Source organism: Toxorhynchites rutilus, chromosome 2, assembly GCF_029784135.1.
Source record: "Toxorhynchites rutilus septentrionalis strain SRP chromosome 2, ASM2978413v1, whole genome shotgun sequence".
NCBI lineage: Eukaryota > Metazoa > Arthropoda > Insecta > Diptera > Culicidae > Toxorhynchites > Toxorhynchites rutilus.
Window position 1 is genome coordinate 9,013,111 of NC_073745.1, and position 20,857 is coordinate 9,033,967.

General features: G+C 43.6%; 1 protein-coding gene across 7 annotated transcripts in view; it reads right to left on the reverse strand.

The window, feature by feature from the left end:
- Window positions 1–5,469: 5,469 nt before the first annotated feature.
- The window catches only part of LOC129771634 (teneurin-m), a 332,131-nt gene continuing 316,743 nt past the window's right edge, over window positions 5,470–20,857 (reverse strand). For 6 of the 7 annotated variants that reach the window (XM_055775492.1, XM_055775491.1, XM_055775493.1 and 3 more), the window contains 2 exons: window positions 15,740–20,576; window positions 5,472–13,381 (listed from right to left, as the gene is read on the reverse strand). In XM_055775492.1, coding sequence (XP_055631467.1) covers window positions 12,635–13,381; window positions 15,740–20,576 — 5,584 coding nt within the window. In that variant the 3' untranslated portion in view covers window positions 5,472–12,634. Of the gene's footprint in view, window positions 13,382–15,739; window positions 20,577–20,857 lie in introns of all 7 variants that reach the window. The other variant, XR_008742429.1, reaches the window with a different exon arrangement.

The following is a 20,857-nucleotide window of genomic DNA, read 5'->3' on the forward strand; positions in this document are numbered from 1 at the left end:
TAATCCAAAATGAAAGGATAATTTTTCATCCGATCGAGAATATCTATATGAAAAAGGTTCTACTGGAATTTCATATGAAACGAATGGAAGCGAATCAATCAGGTTAATTGGATTATTACTGGTGAATATGTTTCAGATGGAATAAGTACACTTCTGAAATAAAGCTGTGAATTTGTATGAACATTATTGTATCTATGTATTCTATGTGATATCATCACATTTTATTGCAAGTGTTGAAAACTATTGGACTGTTATTTCCAGCGGAATTGAAAGGACAAGTTTAAACTAATCACGACAAACAAATAATCTTTATTCGAACGATGTTCACACTTTGAATAATCAAACACGAATGAAAAATGGTGTCGTCCACCGTTTTGTTTCCTCTTCACATAGGGCTGCCACCCGTTCAACCAACAATACCAACATGACAGCACGAAGAGCCAAGGTGTATCGAGAAATAGGTGGCACAGTAGTTGCAATCACAACACTCCTCCTCAACGTTTAGTGCCACCATTTGATGACAGGCCCAACATACTTGAGAACCTATGTTGCTTCGTTGTTCCCAAAGGCTTGGTAAGCACGTCCGCTACCATGTGCTCAGTTGGACAGTACTCCAACTTGAGGAGACCCTGCTCACACAGCTGCTTAACGAAACGCTCTCTTGTCTCAATGTGTTTAGACCGACGGTTGATCCTTTCGGAGTTCACGAAACTTATACAGCTCTGGTTGTCTTCCATGACCGTTATGGGATCATCAACGGGTGCCCCCATCTCCTTCATTAACCCTTGCAGCCAGATCAACTCTTGCATAGCCTCGCTGAGAGCTACATACTCTGACAAAGTAACACACGTCTGTTTACGACTGGCCCATGAAACAACCGCACCAGCATAGAAGAACGCACGAACGGTTGTTGATTTCCTCGTCATCGCGTCGCTTGCCCAATCAGCGTCAACAAAGCCCATCAGTCCACCTCCAGTTCCATTGTAAACTAATTTCCAATGCTATGTTGCTTTCAAATAGCGAACCACTCGCGTTGCCGCAACCCAACAAGCCTCTGTCGGAGCACTCACTTTACGGCCAAGAATCGCTGTACTAACAGCTATGTCCGGTCTCGCACACACCGCGGCATACAGAAGACCACCAACGAGACTTCTGTATTTGGTTTCGTCATTGAAAACAGCGCTTCTATCTTCCACTTTCAAAAAACCTTCGTCCATTGGCGTCTTAGCAACTTTTGCGTCCTTCAAACCAAACTTGTCTATCAGTTTATCAATATAGCCTTCGAGGCTCACACTGTAGTCACCGTTCTGTCGTTCAATTTCTATACCAAGAAAATAACTCAAATTTCCCAGATCAGTGACCTCAAAATGCTTCTTCAACGATTGGTACACTGCGTTGATTTTGTTCTCATCTTCACAAGCAACAGCTATATCGTCCACGTACACCAACAGGAAAACTCTCTTACCATCTTCCAACTTCTGGTACAGACACGGATCAGCACTACTCTGCTGGAAACCCATATTCACCAAAACACTTTGCAGTTTTTGATTCCAGCAACGCGCGGACTGTTTGAGCCCGTAGATGCTCTTTTTCAAGCGACAAACCAAGTGCTCCTTGCCTTTTACCTCGTATCCAGGTGGTTGCCGCATAAACAAATCTTGCTCGAGCTCTCCATATAAGTAGGCCGTTTTTATGTCGAAGTGCTTGAGTGTCATTTTATTCTTGGCAGCCACAGAAAGCAACACGCGAAGAGTTGTGTGGCTTGTAACTTCCCTTTGCATAGTACCCGTTGCGTATGCCTCCTCAATCAATCGGACAGGCGCAATTCCCTTGCTTGGACGTGACGATCTACGAGCTGTTTCATTCATGGGAAAACCTCGAAATGACGGCTCATCATCGGTCGCACTATCGTAATTCGACTCATCAAGATCGGGTTCACTTCCATTAGAATCGCTTACATCTGCGTTTGCTTCATCTGGATATGGAGTAGGCTCAAGTGACACCACTACTACTCCTCCTGTCTTCGAAGGCTCCTTCTCGGAAATATCATCATCACGTTGTTCCAAAAACTTTGCGTCTCTGCTTATAGTTATTCCTTTCGTTTCCAGGTTCACAAAGCGATAGGCCTTCTGCCCCTCGGCGTAACCAACGAACACTAGTTTATCGGCCTTTTTATCAAGCTTCCGACGCTTCTCCTTTGGAACATGCACATAGGCTTCCGATCCAAACACACGAAGATATCCGTACGAAGGTTTCTTCCTATACCACAGCTCGTACGGTGTAGATTCCACTGTAGGCAAGCGATTCTGCAGATAGTTCGCAGTCGAAATCGCATCCCCCCAGAACAGCTTATCCATATGCGAATCTGCCAACAAACACCGCATCATCTCAACAAGGTACCGATTTTTGCGCTCAGCTACCCCATTTTGCTGTGGGGAATACGGTGCAGTTTGTTGGTGCACGATTCCACGATCCGTCAAATATTGTAGGAGAGACTGACTGCCAAACTCTCCACCGCCATCCGATCGTATTACTTTCGGATAACGTCCAAACTGGGTATGCATCAGTGCACAATATTCTCGAATCTTATCTTCAGCCTCCGACTTCTTTTGAAGCAGGTAGATGACTGTATAGCGACTGTAATCATCCACCATAGTCATGAAGAATCGACTACCACGCACTGTGGACACCTCCATCGGACCTCCCAAATCGGTGTGCACCAAATCCCTAACGGCGGTAGGCCTCGACGATGACACTTTCGGAAACGATTCACGGCTCAACTTGCCTTCACAACAGGGACCGCAAACAGATTTCACGTCGCATCGATCCACTTTCAAACCGTGTCCCAAATCGTTCCGAACAATCTTTAACAATGCCTCCGTATCACAGTGCCCAAGACGACGATGCCACAGATGTATACACGAAGCTCTGTGATTAAAATCTGCTAACTTGGCTTGCTCTTGAAACTGCGTCAGATGATATAGGCCGCCCTTACGTTGGCCTACCAGAAGCACATTTCGCCTTTCAGGACTCTGCACTCGTTCTTCTCAAACAAAACCTGAAACCCCAAATCGGTAATTCTACTTACAGAAAGCAGGTTTGTTGCTAGCGATGGTACGTGGTACACGTTGTCCAGCGAAACGTTCATCCGGCCACCCTTTCCGTTCACGGACACAAGTTTGCTGCTACCTACGCCAAGTGACTTAATGCACTGACCGTCAGCCAGCGAGATTCCTGTCTGTTTCGATTTGTCCAGGTTCTTCAGGAGAGACGCGTCGTTTGTCATGTGGGAAGTAGCACCTGAGTCGAAATACCACAACTTCAGCTTTCCCAACAAACGAACACAGATCCACTGTTTCTTCAGCCTCTACGGCCACGTTCGCCTTTTCACCAGGCCTTTCTTTCCTGTCCGCTATCAATTTTCTGCAGTCCCGCCGAAAATGGCCTTCTTTCCCACAGTAATGACAAACTTTTTCTTTCTTGCCATTTTTCTTGTCACTTTTAAATCGATTGTCACTGGCACCACTGGACACCAATGCTTTCTCCGATTTCACACTATCTTGTGCTCGACGTCGACCTTCATCCAAAAGTTTCCCTTTAACGAAGTCAACCGTAAGGTCCTCATCAGGCCTACTCTCCAGTGCCACTATCAAACCGTCATACGATTTAGGCAAGCTGGATAGCATCAAGGCCACAAACGATGGATCCTTCATCTCTTCATCAAGTGCAATCAAACGAAGCCGCAATGACGTAAGCTGTTTCAGGTGTTCTCCAATGTCACCAGCCTCCGGCAACCGGGTAGCAAACATCTGGCGCATGATGTGGATTTTGCTCGAAAGAGATGACCGCTCATGGTAACCTTTGAGGGCATCCCACATCTCCTTCGACGTATGTGTCTGCATCACGTGAATTAACTGGCTATCGTCCAGTGCCAGACCAATCAGCGCCCTCGCCTTCTCGTCGTTCGCAAACCACGTAGCATCAGCGTTCTCGGGTTTTGGATCGGACACAACTTTGAGCACTTTCTCACGTGATAACAGAAGCTGCATCTTAAACTTCCAAATGGTGTAGTTCTGGTCACTCAGCTTCTCAATTGAAACGTGTGTTTCCGCCATCTTGTTTTCGACCCGCACGGTCACGTTCACTCTTGACACGCAATCTCACGATAAACACTTTTTCGCGTCGAAGAACTGCAAAACTTGAACCTTTCCACAATCAACTGAGCCCATAACCTATTGGACTGTTATTTCCAGCGGAATTGAAAGGACAAGTTTAAACTAATCACGACAAACAAATAATCTTTATTCGAACGATGTTTACACTTTGAATAATTAAACACGAATGAAAAATGGTGTCGTCCACCGTTTTGTTTCATCTTCACACAGGGCTGCCACCCGTTCAACCAACAATACCAACATGACAGCACGAAGAGCCAAGGTGTATCGAGAAATAGGTGGCACAGTAGTTGCAATCACAACAAAAACATCCTGAATTGTATTAAAAAATGATTTTCAATCCATTTATTTTTATTCGAATGGCGTTTGCAATCACAATTAGTAAAGCTCAAAATCAATCTTTAAAGTTGTGTAGTTTATATTCAGATGCGGCTTGTTCTTCACCTGGTCAACTGTACATTACGAGTTTGCGTGTTAGCAAACTAGATAGCCTGCATATCTTCGCTGATAATGGTAAAACTAGCCGGGTGCTATGATTGATGCTAGGATCGTTAGCAAAATCTCAAGCAGAACTGTCAGTGGGATACCCAATATGTTGGCTCCTGTCAGTTCAATGGGGGTTCTCTAAAGACGTCACCCGGCTGGGTAAAACAAAAAAATATAGTTTACTCACAATAATTTCAAAATTAAATGAAACATGTGCTTTGTTATTTCTCTACCATTTCTCTACCGTACAACAACAATGAACCACAGCAAAGCTGGTACAACAGGGTACAGCTAGTAAAATTTGAAATAAAATAAACTTAAATAGAATTTAGGCGCAATTCTGTTATTTCCCTAATTATTTTAATTAAAAAGGAAAAATGTCCACGTGGACAAAGGGAGTAGGGTCCATCATTTGATCTATGAACAAGTCTGTTCATAGATCAAATTATATTCTCTTTATTGGTCGTGAAGAGAGAGTAGCATTATTTTTAAGCTTCATGAGTTTGAAAGTTTATTGAAAGACGAGAGACTCATTAGTGAGCGATGATGTGTCAATTGAAGCGAAATTGTAAGGCCCAAATGCTAGAATATGAAAAATGAATCAGGACGCCCAAAACGCATCTCAAAATCAGGACATGTCCTGCCAAATTAGGACAGATGGTATCCCTAGTGATAGATTCTTCATTTTTCTTCAATTCAACGTTAAAACTCATGTCCAACGTGATCCAATCCATGTCGGTGATATTTGTGCATCAATTGAAAGGACCAACAAGTGTGTGTTTTTTTTTTAAATATTTTTATTTATCTTTCATCATTAGTTTTCATGAATAATAATAATTAATAATAATCGTAATAATAATATTGTTGCTTTTCGAATTTCATCCCTTCTTCACACTACTCATAATTTATACAGTTTCTTTTTCCTTTTTTCACAATTCTCAAAGATTTGCATCTTTTGTTTCTTTTCCTTTATTCTGCTGCATTTTTTCGGCATTTTCATTTGCAACTTTTTTTTCTTCAATTTATTTACCACTACATTTTTCTTCTTTGAGTTTTTCTATGTTTCATACCAATTTTTGTTGGTTTAATTTTTTTTTTGTTATTTTGTTTATATATACGGTCTTCGCTCCCTAGCTTTAATATTTTACAAAAAAGATTCACTCACTAGCTTTCGTTTCTCTTTCGTGTTTTATTTTTGTTTGTTTTTGTGTATCATTTATTATTCAGCCATTCATCAACCGTACGGAGTTTTTATCCTACATTTTTCCCCCCATCGTCGTTTGTATTTTCTCTATTACCACAACAATAACACGTCTTTGATTTCAAATGGCGCCTTAAAAAGTTTGATTCTGCGATACCTTGGGGCTTGGGTTCGTTCCAACGAACGAAACAGTGGGGGATCGATGGGTATAATGGGGGAAACGAACATTTCGCGAGTGCCGTTAGCGTTATAGCATAATATTCCACTGTATGTTTTGCTCCTAGAAACGACACTTACAGTTGCTGTTTTTTACGGTTAGCTACGGCTAAGGTTGTTTTTTTTTTCTGTTTGTTTTCATTTCCTCAATCTGCCAACACTAGGTCACAACTCAACTGAGCACACACATGTGACGCGTGGTTGCATATTTACAACACTTTCAAACTGAAAGAGAGAATTTCCCATCATGTTCATGTAATGCCTCTCGTTTTATTTTTTCCTGCACTGTCCGGTTCGGTTAGGTGCACTCATAGGGGTCTCATAGGGTGGGGTATACGGAAACTCGGGGGAAAACAACATAAATACACAGAGATTCCTGACTTAAACAAATTATGTACAAAATTCTACAACTTTTTCTTTCACCCGATCTTAGAAAATAGTCAAATATGGTCGATCAAAAACAGTTTGGTGGTTGATTTTGTCGTTCTGGTACGCAAAATGATTTTTTTTGATTGCACAATTTTGGAGAGGCAAAATTTACACATATGAAAAAAAGGTTAAATAAAAATTATTCCTGAGGACAAACCAAGTGTCCAGGGGAAATTTGTATACAAAGTTCGGCGCGGTGCAGTGTTCTGCATTTTTCCTATATAGAAAATTATCTCTTGTATTGCTTTGAGTTTTTCTTCTTCTTTACATTCGCACAAATGGTGCGACTCGTGATTTCGATACGCTATAAATCTAGTTTCTTCTTCACTTTCTTCTCGATAGGACTTGGGGACTAATAATCATTCACAACAATGTGGCAATGGTGGGGATGATCATAATTATGACGATGATGATGTTGAGTGCGATATAAATCAAATTTTAACAACAAAATCTTCTATTGTTAAGAGAGCTTGACAGAGAGCAAACAGGAAAATGAGTAAGAAAAATATGTAAGCGTCTTTTGGTGTAGCTTTCGCCTTTGAGAGGTGATTATTTATGTTAGCGAGTATAATGGTGAGTATGTAAGTGTGTTACCCATCTGAGTTCAGATCATTCTGTATGTTTTTCTGTGTTTGTTTGCGTAAAACAAAAAACAAGGGGTGGGTTATATCTCTGATACAATCGCAAGGTTGACGTAGGACTACCGCTCTAATCATTTGTTTGAAGTTGCATCTGAATCAATTCTCAATATACACAGGAACCCGCTACGAAAAAAAATCCACCCGAATTCAGAAACTTTTTCATAGCTGAATAATTGAAAATATTTAGATGATAATAAAGTTAACCTTTCAAATGGAAGTTCATATCAACCGTTGTTGAACAGTGTTGAATAATTCCAATTTAATCCGTAATATTTCAAGTTCTATGTGAATTTTGTCATTTTTGGCTAAAACAGGAATGACATGGAGAAAAATCACTCGGAAATTTCACAACATCTTGTAATTAAACATTGTCGCACCCCTTGTTATTGGTGTGGCCTAATGTTAAAACTATTTGTACGCGCCATTTACGTTCGATTCAAGCTGTGCTCCAGTTGCTTATCGTTGAAAAGAGTGTTGGAACTTGAAGAAATCATGGCTGGGGAACAAATCTCAAATCTCACCCGAAATTTGGTTGTAAAACACTGTAAGGACAATCTATCACAACGGAAAATTGCTGCAAAACAAAGTATCAGCAGTGGAGCTGTACATGAAATTTGGACAAAGTACCAGAAGCTGGGATCTGTGGGTTACATAACGCGCAGAGAAGGTGTGCGTAAAACAGACTATCGCACTGATTCAATGATCAATGATCAATATCAATCAATCGGTAACTATTCGATTTATCAAGGAAAACATTTAGATTTCAGTATCCGACTGTACAATTAGCCGCAAGATCAGGAAATATGGATTGCAGAGTAAGTTCGTTCATAAACTTCCATAAATCAGTCTCAATAATAAAAAAAAAGTACGGCTAGAGTTCGCAAAAAATATCTCAACAAGCCGATATCTTTCTGGGATCGTATTTTGTGGACTGGACTGACTACCGTGAAATAGCAGAAAAGTATGATATTTCGACCGGAGCGAGTTCGAAATCATGATAATACGCTTGGCACAATAGAGCGGAAATCCGGAAGTAGAACGCATCGTGGAACCTCAGTTCACACAGATCGCCTTATTCGCCGCTTGGTTCGGATCCCGATGAAGCTTGTCGGGTGACCCAAGAAGAGTTGAGCCTCAACATAACTAGTCGAACTGTGAGCAACCGACTTCGTGAATCAGGTCTACAGAGTGTAACCTCAAGCACACCTAGAAGGTTACGAAGCGCTATTTCCAGTCCAAGAAGATTAAAATGCCTGAGTGGCAACCCCAGTCCCCAGACCTCAATCTCCATTGCGCATCTAAGGACAATACTGGATTAAAAAATTCCACTGGATTCGTGGAGAAATTTAACGAACCGACCAGACATCCCGCGTTACAACGGAAAAATCATTCTCGGTCCTCTAGCTCGGTCGGGGCTCAACATGTTAAATAAGCCGGAAGAACTAGTGGATGCTGGACAAGAAAAGGCCAAGCTGCCTTACGGCCGGAACCGATGAAAAGATGGAAGTCGGTATGTTCTTTAATCCTTTCGCGGCTTTGGCGGTCTCTCCGTTCTGGCCATGAAATTATTGGGGGAACTCTCGCGTTTGACATTCCCTTCTCGCCGATCGTCAGCCAGAGAAGGATCTTCTCCGAGAACTTGGTGTGAAATATATATTTGAGGTCACTACGTACCTCAACGTAAAGTACCCGGTCCCCCGTCATTGGTTGAATTCTAGCGTTAAGTAGGTTTCGTCATTTATTATGAGTGTTTTGGCCAGATTCTTCTCCACCGTTTGGCCGGTTGTTTCGGTTTGAGGAGCGGCAGGGAGAGGATGTTGTAAATACCAAATTGGCTATATCCGGTGGGCACGAAGTGATTCAGGATGTCCATCTTCTACGCTCCGGGTGGAGCTGGCAGTATGAAAAAATCATCAAGTAGCTTGACTGTTTTCGCCATGGCTGTTGCGAATCAACAGCGTTGAATCATTTTTGTTGAAGGTTTAATAAACAGAAGATTCAAGAAAAAATTATTCCATTGAATTATATTTTCTAGTTTTTTTCCATCGCCATCCGAAAAAAGTCCAATGGCTTCGATTTTTCAAATATTCCATTCGGTAAATTTAAAAAAATTGTACAATTCGAATCGTGCTTTCCAGGCTTAAATGCTCTGACTGAGCGGGTTTTTTTTTCGAGCGTGTACAAAACTGTACCACCGAAAAATTACTACTATGTGCCGATGTTGAAAGAAATAATACCGGTCAGGTTTAATTGCAAGGACACATGTTGAGAATTTCATGAATAAATGAGACTCGTTAAACTATGGCTTATGTTCACATAACGTGAATACAAAAAGTTTTTTTTTGAGTGCCCCGTGTTAGACCTCGGACCATCTGGTCTCTTTATCTTTGTTCGAAGGTGGAAATGGATTTTCAGGTGAAAAACGCACTTCTAAATATGTTGGTAAGCGCAAAACTAGAGGAAGCAATCGTTCGATTTGAGCTGTCTTTATTATATTATATTTCCTGTATCAAACATGTATTCCGTGTAACGGAGAAACATGTTATTCGCAGGTCATTGAAGAATCTTAAGCGAGGATTGTGTCTGAAAATAATTTTATATCGTAATGACGAATTTTGCAGCTAAACTTTTTTCAATCCATTTTGGTCGGGTCGAACTTCGCCGGGTCAGCTGGTGCAATGTAAACCAGCGAAACAATGCTGTCTTTGTGATACGGTGAAATATTCTCTATCCCTTTCTGTGTGATCAAACATTCCGTATTGACCACTATTTGACTCATCGCTATTGGCACAATTCGCTCGTAATCCATCTCAAATCTTCGATCCAAACCTCGTTTTTTAGCCTAGTTTAGGCTTCATTCAAATCGGTAGCAAAAGAGGAACGGGAAAGGTTAGAAGGGGAAGCGCAGTGCTTTAGCTGGCAGCGAAAATATACTCCATTCACAGCCCCATCGTGACTAAGTGGATTTCCGAGCTGGCACCCGCTTATATACAGGTTTTTTTTTTGTGATTCCAATAGCTTGCTTCCAAAGGAATTTTTGAACTATTGGAACGAGTTTTTGAATCAATAAGTAATAAGCATATAATTCGTAGACAATTTATCTTTCATTCGTTCATCCGGCAGAGATCAAAATCTCGTTCCCCCAGTGAAATGAAACACGTAGTCCTACGTCAAAAACTCAGAAAAAGGGTTTTTGTTTGTAACAGCTATTCTAGAACCAATTACATTGTTTGCCGCTAGCGGTTTTATCGGGGAATGCTTATGTCCTCAAATAAATTTCGCTACGGTGCTTCTGTTGATGTGGAGTTTGCTTGTTTATATACTTGACTATTATTTGCCTTCTTCGGTTTTTCTTGCGTCTGTGTTCGCTCACTAGAATATTGATTTAGATTATTTTCATTGTTTCTGTTCTTTATAAGAATTTATTACAAATACCCTGTAGAAGCCAAGAAAGGATAGAGTGTACCGGTTTTCCGTTTTGCAATGCTTATTTGCCTGTCAATCTCTAGCTGTGATTCGTTTCTGCGTTCCTATTTCATATCGACATCTGCGGGAGATTGTTAAGATTTTTTGTTTAAAATCAGGAAGCAAGACGGATTGTTTTTTGTGATTTCGATTCCTTACGCGGTGTATATCAAAATGCGTTGATTGGATTTTGAATGATCGATTTTTTCCCTCTCACAACAATAAGCTCGATTCTGAATCGAAACGAAAACAGCATTTTTTCTTTTTTGTTGTCTCTATACAAATTAAAATTTCTGCATTGCAATAATGCCATACTACTACACGCGCACAATTATGGATTTATCTTCCTCCAGTCTAACAGCCACGCAACGGTCCTAATGCCGCACTGCCACTATATTTTGTGGTAAAATCAGTAAAATTTACAGAATGAGAAGATTTCACTACTTATATCGTTCCGTCCATCTCGTCTTGCTTATCACTAGATACTAATTACTGTACAGCTGTTACCTAATATTTATGAGTTTACTTCTTAATCCTCCTTATGGTTTCATGTAAGTCGATAACTTCCCATTTTTTTTGTCACTCTGCATGAAACTATAAACACTAGTCATGCTTCAACAATTCATTTCATTCGTCTCCTCTCTCTATATGGCACCAGTTGTCATTTCTTCAACCCTTCCTTTCCCTTTCTCCTCTCAATCTTCATTCGGAACTCATCGCTTCTCAATGAGAATCCTCGGTCAGTCCTTGTTTCTTTTTTTTGTTTGCTGTTGCTTATGTAGTGGTGAGTAGGCGGTTACGAATTTATTTCTGTGTGTAAAAAATATCTCCACGACCATTGTTTGAGTTGTCTTCGGTAATTCTCATCGTACATTTGTTAATTTTTGTCTGGCTCACGATATTTCGACTAGTTTCATGGCACTGTTCGCACAACACCAAATTCTATTTCTGTTCTGTGTGTAGAATGTTCTCATTTTTGTTTGTTTGTTTGTTTGTTTCAATTTCAATATTCTACTGGATCATGACACCTTTCTCGCTTGTTTTTTTGTTGTTTTTTCTGCGTTTCTCTGTCCGAGAGCTTATTTGTTTCTTACACACTAAAAGACATTCACAAGTTTTCACATTGAATTTTCATCTAATTAACTACATTCTTCACTATTTTATATATGTTTTGTTTTGCTTCTCATGCGCTTTTAACCGTTTTAGCCCCTCTTTTACCAACTTCTGTCCCATTCCTCATTCGTGTCTGCAAAGCATATAAAATGATAATATGTGTGTGACTTCGCCCTGCATCAACCGATCACAAAGATGCGTCTCTATTGTGTGGGTTTTGATTCGAATTTCATAATTTCACTTTTTGATGGGGATTGTTCGTTTCAACAATAACTTCGGTCATTTTCTGTCCTTCCGTCAATTCATATAAATAGTTGACGTAGGTGGCGTGGTGATTGATAAGTCGATGATGAGTCGGTGTTGATGTGGCGGAAAAAAATCGCGACTTTCACAACATGGCGGAAACCATATTTTTTCTTGTATTTTTTTGTGTGTCCCTCTTATTATCTTCAAAGATTATTGTTTGCTGCGGGGATCTGCCGTTTGCGCCTTCATGTATAAAAATATGTCCTGTTTCTTGTTCAAATTTTTGTTTGCGTTAGTGGTGTGGTGTATTTCGCTTCCGGTGTTGATATTATCATTTTCGAATGAGCAGAAGCTTGCCTAAGTGTAGAAAACGGTTGCCACGGTCTTGTGTGTATGTTCTTCTCTTACTTTTCTTCAATCGTTCCTTGCTTTTGATTAACCCTACGAAAATAATCCAAAATAAATCTATGTATCACAATATTTCTAATATTTACTTTTTTCTTCTTTAAATCAGTTCTCGGAGAAAGATTTTTCCTTAAAACGGGGTAAAGAGAGAGAGAGTTAGCTTTCTTCGAAATTTTCTTGTTCTTCATGTTGTTGTTTTTGTTTTTGGAAAGCTTCAAAGATCAAACAGCTTACGCTACCGACGGCAGAGTGCCGTTTCACGAGCTTTCGTGCCTGTGCTGTCGCAGTGTTTTGTGATTGCCACTCTTCCGTCGTTTCCGCTTCGAGTCTCGCTGGAAGGCCACATTGCCGGGGTCATCCGCCAGCTGTGGGTACTTGTGTATGCTGTGAATATCGACACCAACCCATCCATCGACGTCACCGTGCGATATCAGTTCTTCCTTCTCTTCCTCTGTCCAATCACCACGTCCCTGGAAGCCGGCAGCAACGAGCTGCTTCTCCAGTTCCCACGACCGCTCCACGGCTCGTTTGTGAGCATGTTTCAGTATCCTATGTCGCTCCTGTTCGGGATCGACTCCGTACTTGATAATCACCACCGCATCCGGTCCGTGCAGTCGAAGCTCCTTTCCATTTGTACCAGCGTGATCACTGATTTCGTGAGTGGAAATGTTGAACATGCCACCGAGTCGACGTAGCTCTTCCGTGTCATCTCGCAGCTTCATGATGTTGTCCTTCACAAAGTAGAACACATCCTGATCATGAATGCTGAAGTGTAGATCAAGGAAATACGAGCTATTGAACACTGACGAGACTACATCCTGAACAACACTGTTCGAGCCGTCAACCACACTGACCAGGGCTCTACCATCGATGCGCGAAATTAGAACTCCTTCGCCAAACACCCCTCGGCGATAAGCAACCCGTGGCAACAGATCTCTCGTTTTAAGCTCCATCTTCAGCAATGGTTTTGGCACGAAACCAAAATCGGAGAACTTTTCGTCAATCTGTAAAGAAGGAAATTACTGTATTGAAGACTATTCAATCTAAGTAACCCATATTCTTCTGACAAACAAAATAACTTTACTTGGTTGTCCGTTGTATATGATGTATACACGCGTTTTTCATTTGCCCTTATTAGGTTATGGTCCCAGAAACGCGTGGCTAACGGAAAACTTCAAGAACGAAAACTATCGAAAAAAAAACCATGACAACTTTGAACGGAGAATGATTCGGATGTAAACACAATTAGCCAGCCCAAAGGATAAACAACGCGACAATGGATTAGCCAGCTCAGCGAGATAATGCAGAGTTCCCGATTTCGGATAAACAATCTCACGGCTCGCTACGAAAGCATAAACAATTCCACGATAAGAATTGAACAAGAATATCATGTCCATTATAAATAGCCTCTATCAGCTCCACTCTCGTCTGACACACTCCATGTATCCTACGCAGTACTGTGTAAACTTTCTCATCAGGATGCCACACTCCGTGTGTACTATAGAATCGAAGACAATAAGATATGAAGGATAATGAACCTGCATGCGGAACACCAGAACCGAAGCAGCGGTTACTTTGGACTGGAAGTTCCTATATCACAACGATTCTGAATCGATTTAAATAGTCCACCTGCAAACCCGTGACTTCTCCTATGACCGTAAGCGAGAAATTGACGAAGAGAATGTATCCTTCCACAAATGAAGAAGCGGAACGCATATAAAATGCTCCGTACAAGGAAGCTGTTGACTGCCCAAAGTACGCAGCCGGACGTCAAAAATCGCTCGGTATGAGGCTTGTTCGCGACAAAATCTGGACACCCCTGAACACACAAAGCTTCTGAAATACACCAACAAAATATAATAATGTAAAATGGCGTCGAAAGAAGAGCAGATGCGAAAAGCATATGTGTGGGGTCACAATGAAAATCCGGATCTCACGATAAAAAAAACTTGTCAAAAAGCTTGGATTCCTTCCAAGCACTGTTCACAGTATTTTAAAATTGTTGGATACTCGCTTGACAACAGCTAGGAAGAAGGGAAGTGGAACAAAAATTGAACCTGAGGAACCACCACTAGAATGCGAAGGTTAAACAAATATTATGAAGGAGATATTTCTGTACGTATCATTGCTAGTAAAACAAAAATGTCTCCAACATTCCTGGACACTTCCAAGCTCCGACATGGCATGAAGTCTTTCAAGGTGAAGACTGTGTCGAACCGTAATGGTAAGCAGAATACGACGGCCAAAAGCACTCGTAAACTTCATCGCGAACGTTTCACGTTATTTGTTTCTGTGCGTTATAATGGACGATGAAACGTATGTCCTAGAAGACTTTGAACAGCTACCTGGTATGTCTTTTTGTACTGCCATGGAACGGAATGGCGTTACAGAGCATCTCAGGACAAAGAAGGCCAGGTTCCCCAAAAATATTTATCGAGGAAGCAAAAGTTTCATCACTACGGGACAATTAACAAGAAAATCTACCGTAGAAATGATTGTTACCGTTCTTACGCAGTCATGATGTACCCTTGCTGTTCTGGCCTGATTTGGCATCGTGTCGCTACGCCAAGGATGTTTTGGAATGGTATAATGCTAATAGAGTCCGTATTGTATCGAAGGAGGCGAGTCTACCTAACTGTCCAGAGTCACGTCCCATCGTGCGGTATTGAGGTTTGGTGTCCCAGAACAAACAACAAGTAACTACTATTAAATGTTTTCGAAAATCTTGGACAAACGCAGCTAAACTGGTGGCCAACAAGTCTGCACTGATCCTCATGGCAGGGGTAAACTCTAAAGTTCGTCAATTTTTCATGCAGACCAAATGAGTAATCGTAATTTGCTTGATAATTATCAACGATACACACATAAATGGATTAAACATCTAGAAAATTTGTTTTATTCCAAAATTGAGGTGTCCAGATTTTGTCGCGCACAAGCCTTACCAGCTGGATAAGGAATTAATGATTGAAGGATTCTCCGACCTCGACGACCGGAAATCTACTACAGGATACGTATTCACCGCTCAAGGTGGCTTTCATGGGGCTGCAAACGATAACAAATCGTTGCTCTGTCCACTTGCGAGGCCGAGCATACAATGATATACGTCATCATATCATCCGTGATTGCTGCGACAAAGGTGACATCAAGGTGGAGTATATTAGCACTGATAAGCAGACTGCGGACGGTTTAACCAAGCCGTTACCTCCCTCAAAGATAAACATGTGTCACGAAGCAAAGGGATCACTAAATCCAATGGATTGAGGGGTAGTATTGAAGACCATCCAATCTAAGCAACCCTACACTACACGCGTTTTTCATTTGCCCTCATCATATCAATAAAACAAAGTCATCAATCAACTCACCTTCTCAACGATACATTGCAAGCCCGACATCACACCAAAGTCCGGCGCCAGCTGGGGTGATTTGATCATCGCTTTCGGTCGGTAGATCATATCCTTCGTGTATTTCGATCCTTGCATCTTCGCAACGTCGTAACCGAACAGTCGAAGCCAGGACTTCAGATCGTTCATGTAGTTCATCGGTTCTTTGCGGTTGATCGGATCGTTATTGTGGAATCGGTAGATGAACACGTCGGTTGGCAGTCGCATTTCCGTCGCTAGCTGTTCCCACGAGGGTGTCATCCATTGACCCACGTTGGTGTCGTACAGTCGCTTCTCCATGTACACGAGCCGGGTGTTTGGATCGAGCAGTCCACCGTGGAAGTCGATCGGGACGAAGAAGCTTGGGTTGGAATCTTTGACAATCTTTCCGAAGGGCGTTCGGCGCACCTCCTTCACGATGTTGCCATTGATGTCGAAGAAAGCGATCGGAGAGCCGTTTTGATCTGTCGCAACGTAGAAACGCTGTTCGCCTGTCTCGACAGCCACCAACATATCTCGATCATCGTACAAGAAACGAAGCGTTCGTGATACCTTAGGGTAGTGAATGTGTGTAATCAGTTCAGGGGCGTTGATGTTGGCGTAGAAGTACTGTGTGACATTGCCTTTCTCATCATGGCTAGCCACTAGCCGACCCATGTCATCGTAGAAGTACCAAGTTTGGAAGCGATCTCTTTCTAGTGCGTGGATCAGCTGTCCTCGATTGTTGTACCGGTACTTCTGCTCACCCCGTCGTACGACATAACCACGAGCATCGTAACTGTTGAACTCAACATCTCCAACCTGTACCACTCGATCACCCGTGTCGTATCCCAAATTGGTCTTATCACCTTGCTCCAAAACCCCGATTATGTTACCATTCTCATCGTACAAATACTTCCAGCTGTTGGTTCCAACGACTTCGCTTACATGTCCATCGGCATTATAGTTAACCTTATCCAGAGAGGTCACCCGACCCACCATCACCTTATGCGTCTTGATTCTATTCCTCAGGTCGTAATCCAGCTCTAGTCGATAAACGTCAAACGATTTGATATTGATCAGAACGCTCTTCACCCGACCATGTTCATCGAAATCGGTTATCGTGAAGAACTGCTTCGAAGTATCTTGGACCACGGTTCGATTGAAGGCATTCCTCGTGATCCTCAAATCACTGATGGCATCCAGCGTTCCCAAGCTCTGTCCATACTTGAATCGCAGGATCGGCAAATCCTTCCCATCGATATCCATCTCAATTCCGCTGAGTCTCGCGTTACCATCGTACTGATATTTGAAATGCGCTGATGCCAGTGCACTCTTCGAACCAAACTTCAACTTCTCGTCCTTCATCACTCCGGCATGGTACTTGAACTCTCTCCTCAATTCGAATCCTGGTTCGAGCACCTCCACCATCTTCACTAAGCTCGTGCTCTCCTGGTACGTATACTGCGTGGAGGAAAGTCCCGCCAAGATCGTCTCCAGTCGGCCAGCGTTGTCATACACGTACGCCACCTTTCCGGACTGATGCGGATGGATCTTCGCCAGTATCTGACCATCATCGTTGTACAGAATCTCGAACGGATGTCGATTGATCGGCGAGTAGTATTGGTACTTGAAGAATCCAAGCGAGGTTTGTAGCGAGAACGCATGAATGTGACCTCTTGGAGTTGTCAGGGATTGCAACGCACCCGCGTCATCGTACTGCAGCAAGTAATCCGAGCGACGAGGTGTTGTCACCTTCAGCGGCAAGCTGCTGAACATATCCTTGAACGCGTAGACAATCGAGCTTCCATCGCCATATTTGATCTCATTTAATCGACCAGCTCGATCGAAGGTATACTCTTCCTTCAAATTTCCCCACTTCCAAAGCGTCAAACGCCCGAAACGATCGTACTCCAGATCGACATCGGCGTACTCCCCAGACTGTGGTCGGTAGGAAATCGGTCTCGAAGATTTATCGTACGTGACATTCAACAGCTCGGTCTTATCGTCAACCGAAATGGTGATCGAAGAACTATCCTTCTCGTACTCAAACGTCAACAAGTTCTCTCCGTTCACACGCAGTTTCCGCCCAACCTGGGTTGAGGCACGAGAATTCTTCCCGCGCACTGGAACATGCCGGATAAAGTATCTCCACTCAAAACGGTTCGACAAATCGCCATTGATCTCGGTCCGCTGCTTCGATGGTACCGGGTAGCTCTCGCCCAGCAAGGGGTCAATTTCCGCCAGCAAAATATACGGTACCGATTCCACCGAAACCGTGTTGCCCCACGACTGAACACTTGTAGTTCCGCCATCGACCAGCACGGTAGTCTTGGTGGCGGCCTCGCCAACCTTCGAGACGACCGACGATCCCTGAATCAGCATTGAGACCTCCCGTTGCGAATTCTCCGTCACCTTCACAGTGGCTCCCTTCACACTTAGATCGAACGTCAGGTCGATAACCTTTCCGGTGGGAGTGACGGCGGACGTTAGACGTCCGAACTCATCGTAATTGTACACATACGAGCGACCGGTCGAGTCCAGTTTGGTGGTCAGCAAACCAGTCGGTCCGTGATAATCGAACGTCACGTTGTAATTGTCTGGAGTGCTTAATTCGTGGAGCATTTTCGTGCGCGTCATACGCAGTCGACACTTCTGTCCTTTGGTGTTCTCGATGGAATTCACCAACGAGGTGTAGTCTCGCAGCAGGAACACCTTATTGCCGGCAGCGTCGGTGACCGTGCTCAGCTTACCGTTCGAGGTGTTCACGTTGTACAGGAAGCTGTACACCGTCTCTCCGGTCATGATGTTCTTGGTGGCGATGTGTTGCCCGAAGCGGTTGAACACGTAGATCTCCTGCGCGTTCGGTGCGTAGATTTCGTACTCCTTAGAAGTGCCGGCCTCCGGAAGACTCGAGATAACCGAACGGATTCGGTAGTTGGCCTGGTCGGCGATATGTACGTGACCATCGGGTGTTACGGTGATCGCCGAGATGGTGTTGAATTTGGCACTGATAGCTAGGTAGTGATCGGCTTCGTAACAATCGCAACCACGCTCGAGGCAGTTGCACTTGGATTCGGCGCCCGCGTATGCCGCAATTTTACCATCGGTACCTATCACCCGGATACGATTGATGCGCTGAGAGTCGCTTTCCGCCACGTAGAGATCACCCGACGGAGCGAAGGCGATGCTTTGAGGCATGACGAGAGTGGCATGGGCAGCCAGGTCCGAGTCCAGCGTAACTGGAGAGGCCGAGGCGCAGTGAAGGGGACGACCGGCAAGTACACGGACGCGACCATCAGGGGTCATGCGCAAGATCATGTGATCGTCGATGATGTGCAGCGTGTCGTCGAGTGGATTGATGGTAAGTTCGGTTGGCCAGCGAAGGTGCATCTCTTCGATCTTGAGCGTTCCCTCGCACGGAACCGGTTTCCAGTGGGATTTATGCATGTGGTTTCCGATGAGGGTTGTGATGACACCATCGCGATCTACCATGCGGATGTTGGTACCATCAGCAAAGTACAGTACATTGTCTGAGGAAATGGCAACGCCCTTCGGGTAGGCCAATTTGGCATCACGAGCAAGTCCTCCATCGCCGCAATGTGCTTCATCACCGGGAAGGCACCGTTCTCCGCTTCCAACAACGGGTTCCCAGTTGTGTTCGGGATCATGCGAATCGTCCTTATTCCTAACCTTGATGATTTGGTGCGACTCGGGGTCCGAAATGTACAGTGAACCATCCAGTGGACTCAAGGCCATATGATAACGGTAGGAAACACGAGTAGCGTTAAGCTTCACAACGGTCTTCACAGTTCCATCGATCATGATTCGACGAATGTAGTTGAAATCTCCCACGTAAAGGCTGCCATCTGGAGCAGCGGCAAGCGCCACTGGGGCTAGCAGACGTTGCTTCGAGGCAATACCGTTGCAATCGTTGCACTCCAATGGCCGCTGATGTCCGTCTCCCATGGTGGTGAGAATGACGCGTGGTTTGTGCTTCAGGTAGATATTTGATCCATCACCTTTCTGCAGAATACCCTCGTGGAAGTTGTAGCGATGATGGATATCGAGATTCCATCCGCCCACCTCGGAAATACTCATATCGTGACCACTCAGCTTTGTCGTTTGTACATCCCAGATGATGTCCTTGCAGTCGGTGTACTGATAGCCAACCTTTACGACGGCCGTTGTGATGCCGTATACGCGCTGGCGGTAGATGTTCAATCTGTTCCAGGGGTAGGTGAATTTGATACCTGGGTCGGCCTCGAAAACCCTTTCGAACAGAATTCCTTCGATGGTGATTCGGAGGTAGATCAATTTTAGCGTTTGGGGGATCGTATCCGGCGTCAGTTGCAGCTTGATGGTCGATAGATAACCAGCAGCTCTACTGCTATGGTAGACTAGATTCAAGCCGGTTCCGGGAATTGCCAGCGATTCTTGCACGACTTGCGACTCGGCCAAGATCGCGCTGCGATCAGGACAAGCTCCTTGGAAGCCATGCTTCCAGGTGGCCAACACAACAGGTTTCATCGAATCATAGTCATGGGAGAAGCAAGTGTGTGGCAGTCCGGTCTTTTCCTTATCATCCAGGGTTGACATCACTACGGTATCGATAATAACAACCTCATTCCAGGGCACCTGCACAATCCGAGTCTGAGGCCGGAATGGTGAGCGGCCGAATTGGAGCGTTATGGCGCCTCCTCCGTTCACCATCAGATCGAACCATCCATCGTCGCGGGTCAGCGTGAAACCCTCCAGCGGGGTGGATGTGCTCACACGCACTCCGACCAGACCCATTTGCAGCGATGTCACCACGCGGCCACGTATGACGGCGGAACGGCTGTGTGGAAACGAAAACAAAACAACAAAATTAAACCTAATTGCTGAATAAATCTTTTTAATGCTGAAATGATTATCACACGGGGCATACATATTGGTTTGGATTTTTTTTTCTCTGTGTGGAATGTTGTCTCAGCGGATATAAACCGTACAAATATTTTTCTACCCAAAAAATAAAAACACGCTAAAACAGGTTGGGAAACACAAATTTCACAAGGGACAACATACGGCTACACGGAGGATGGGATACATTTTTTTTTGCGATGCTGTTCAGTGCGAAGG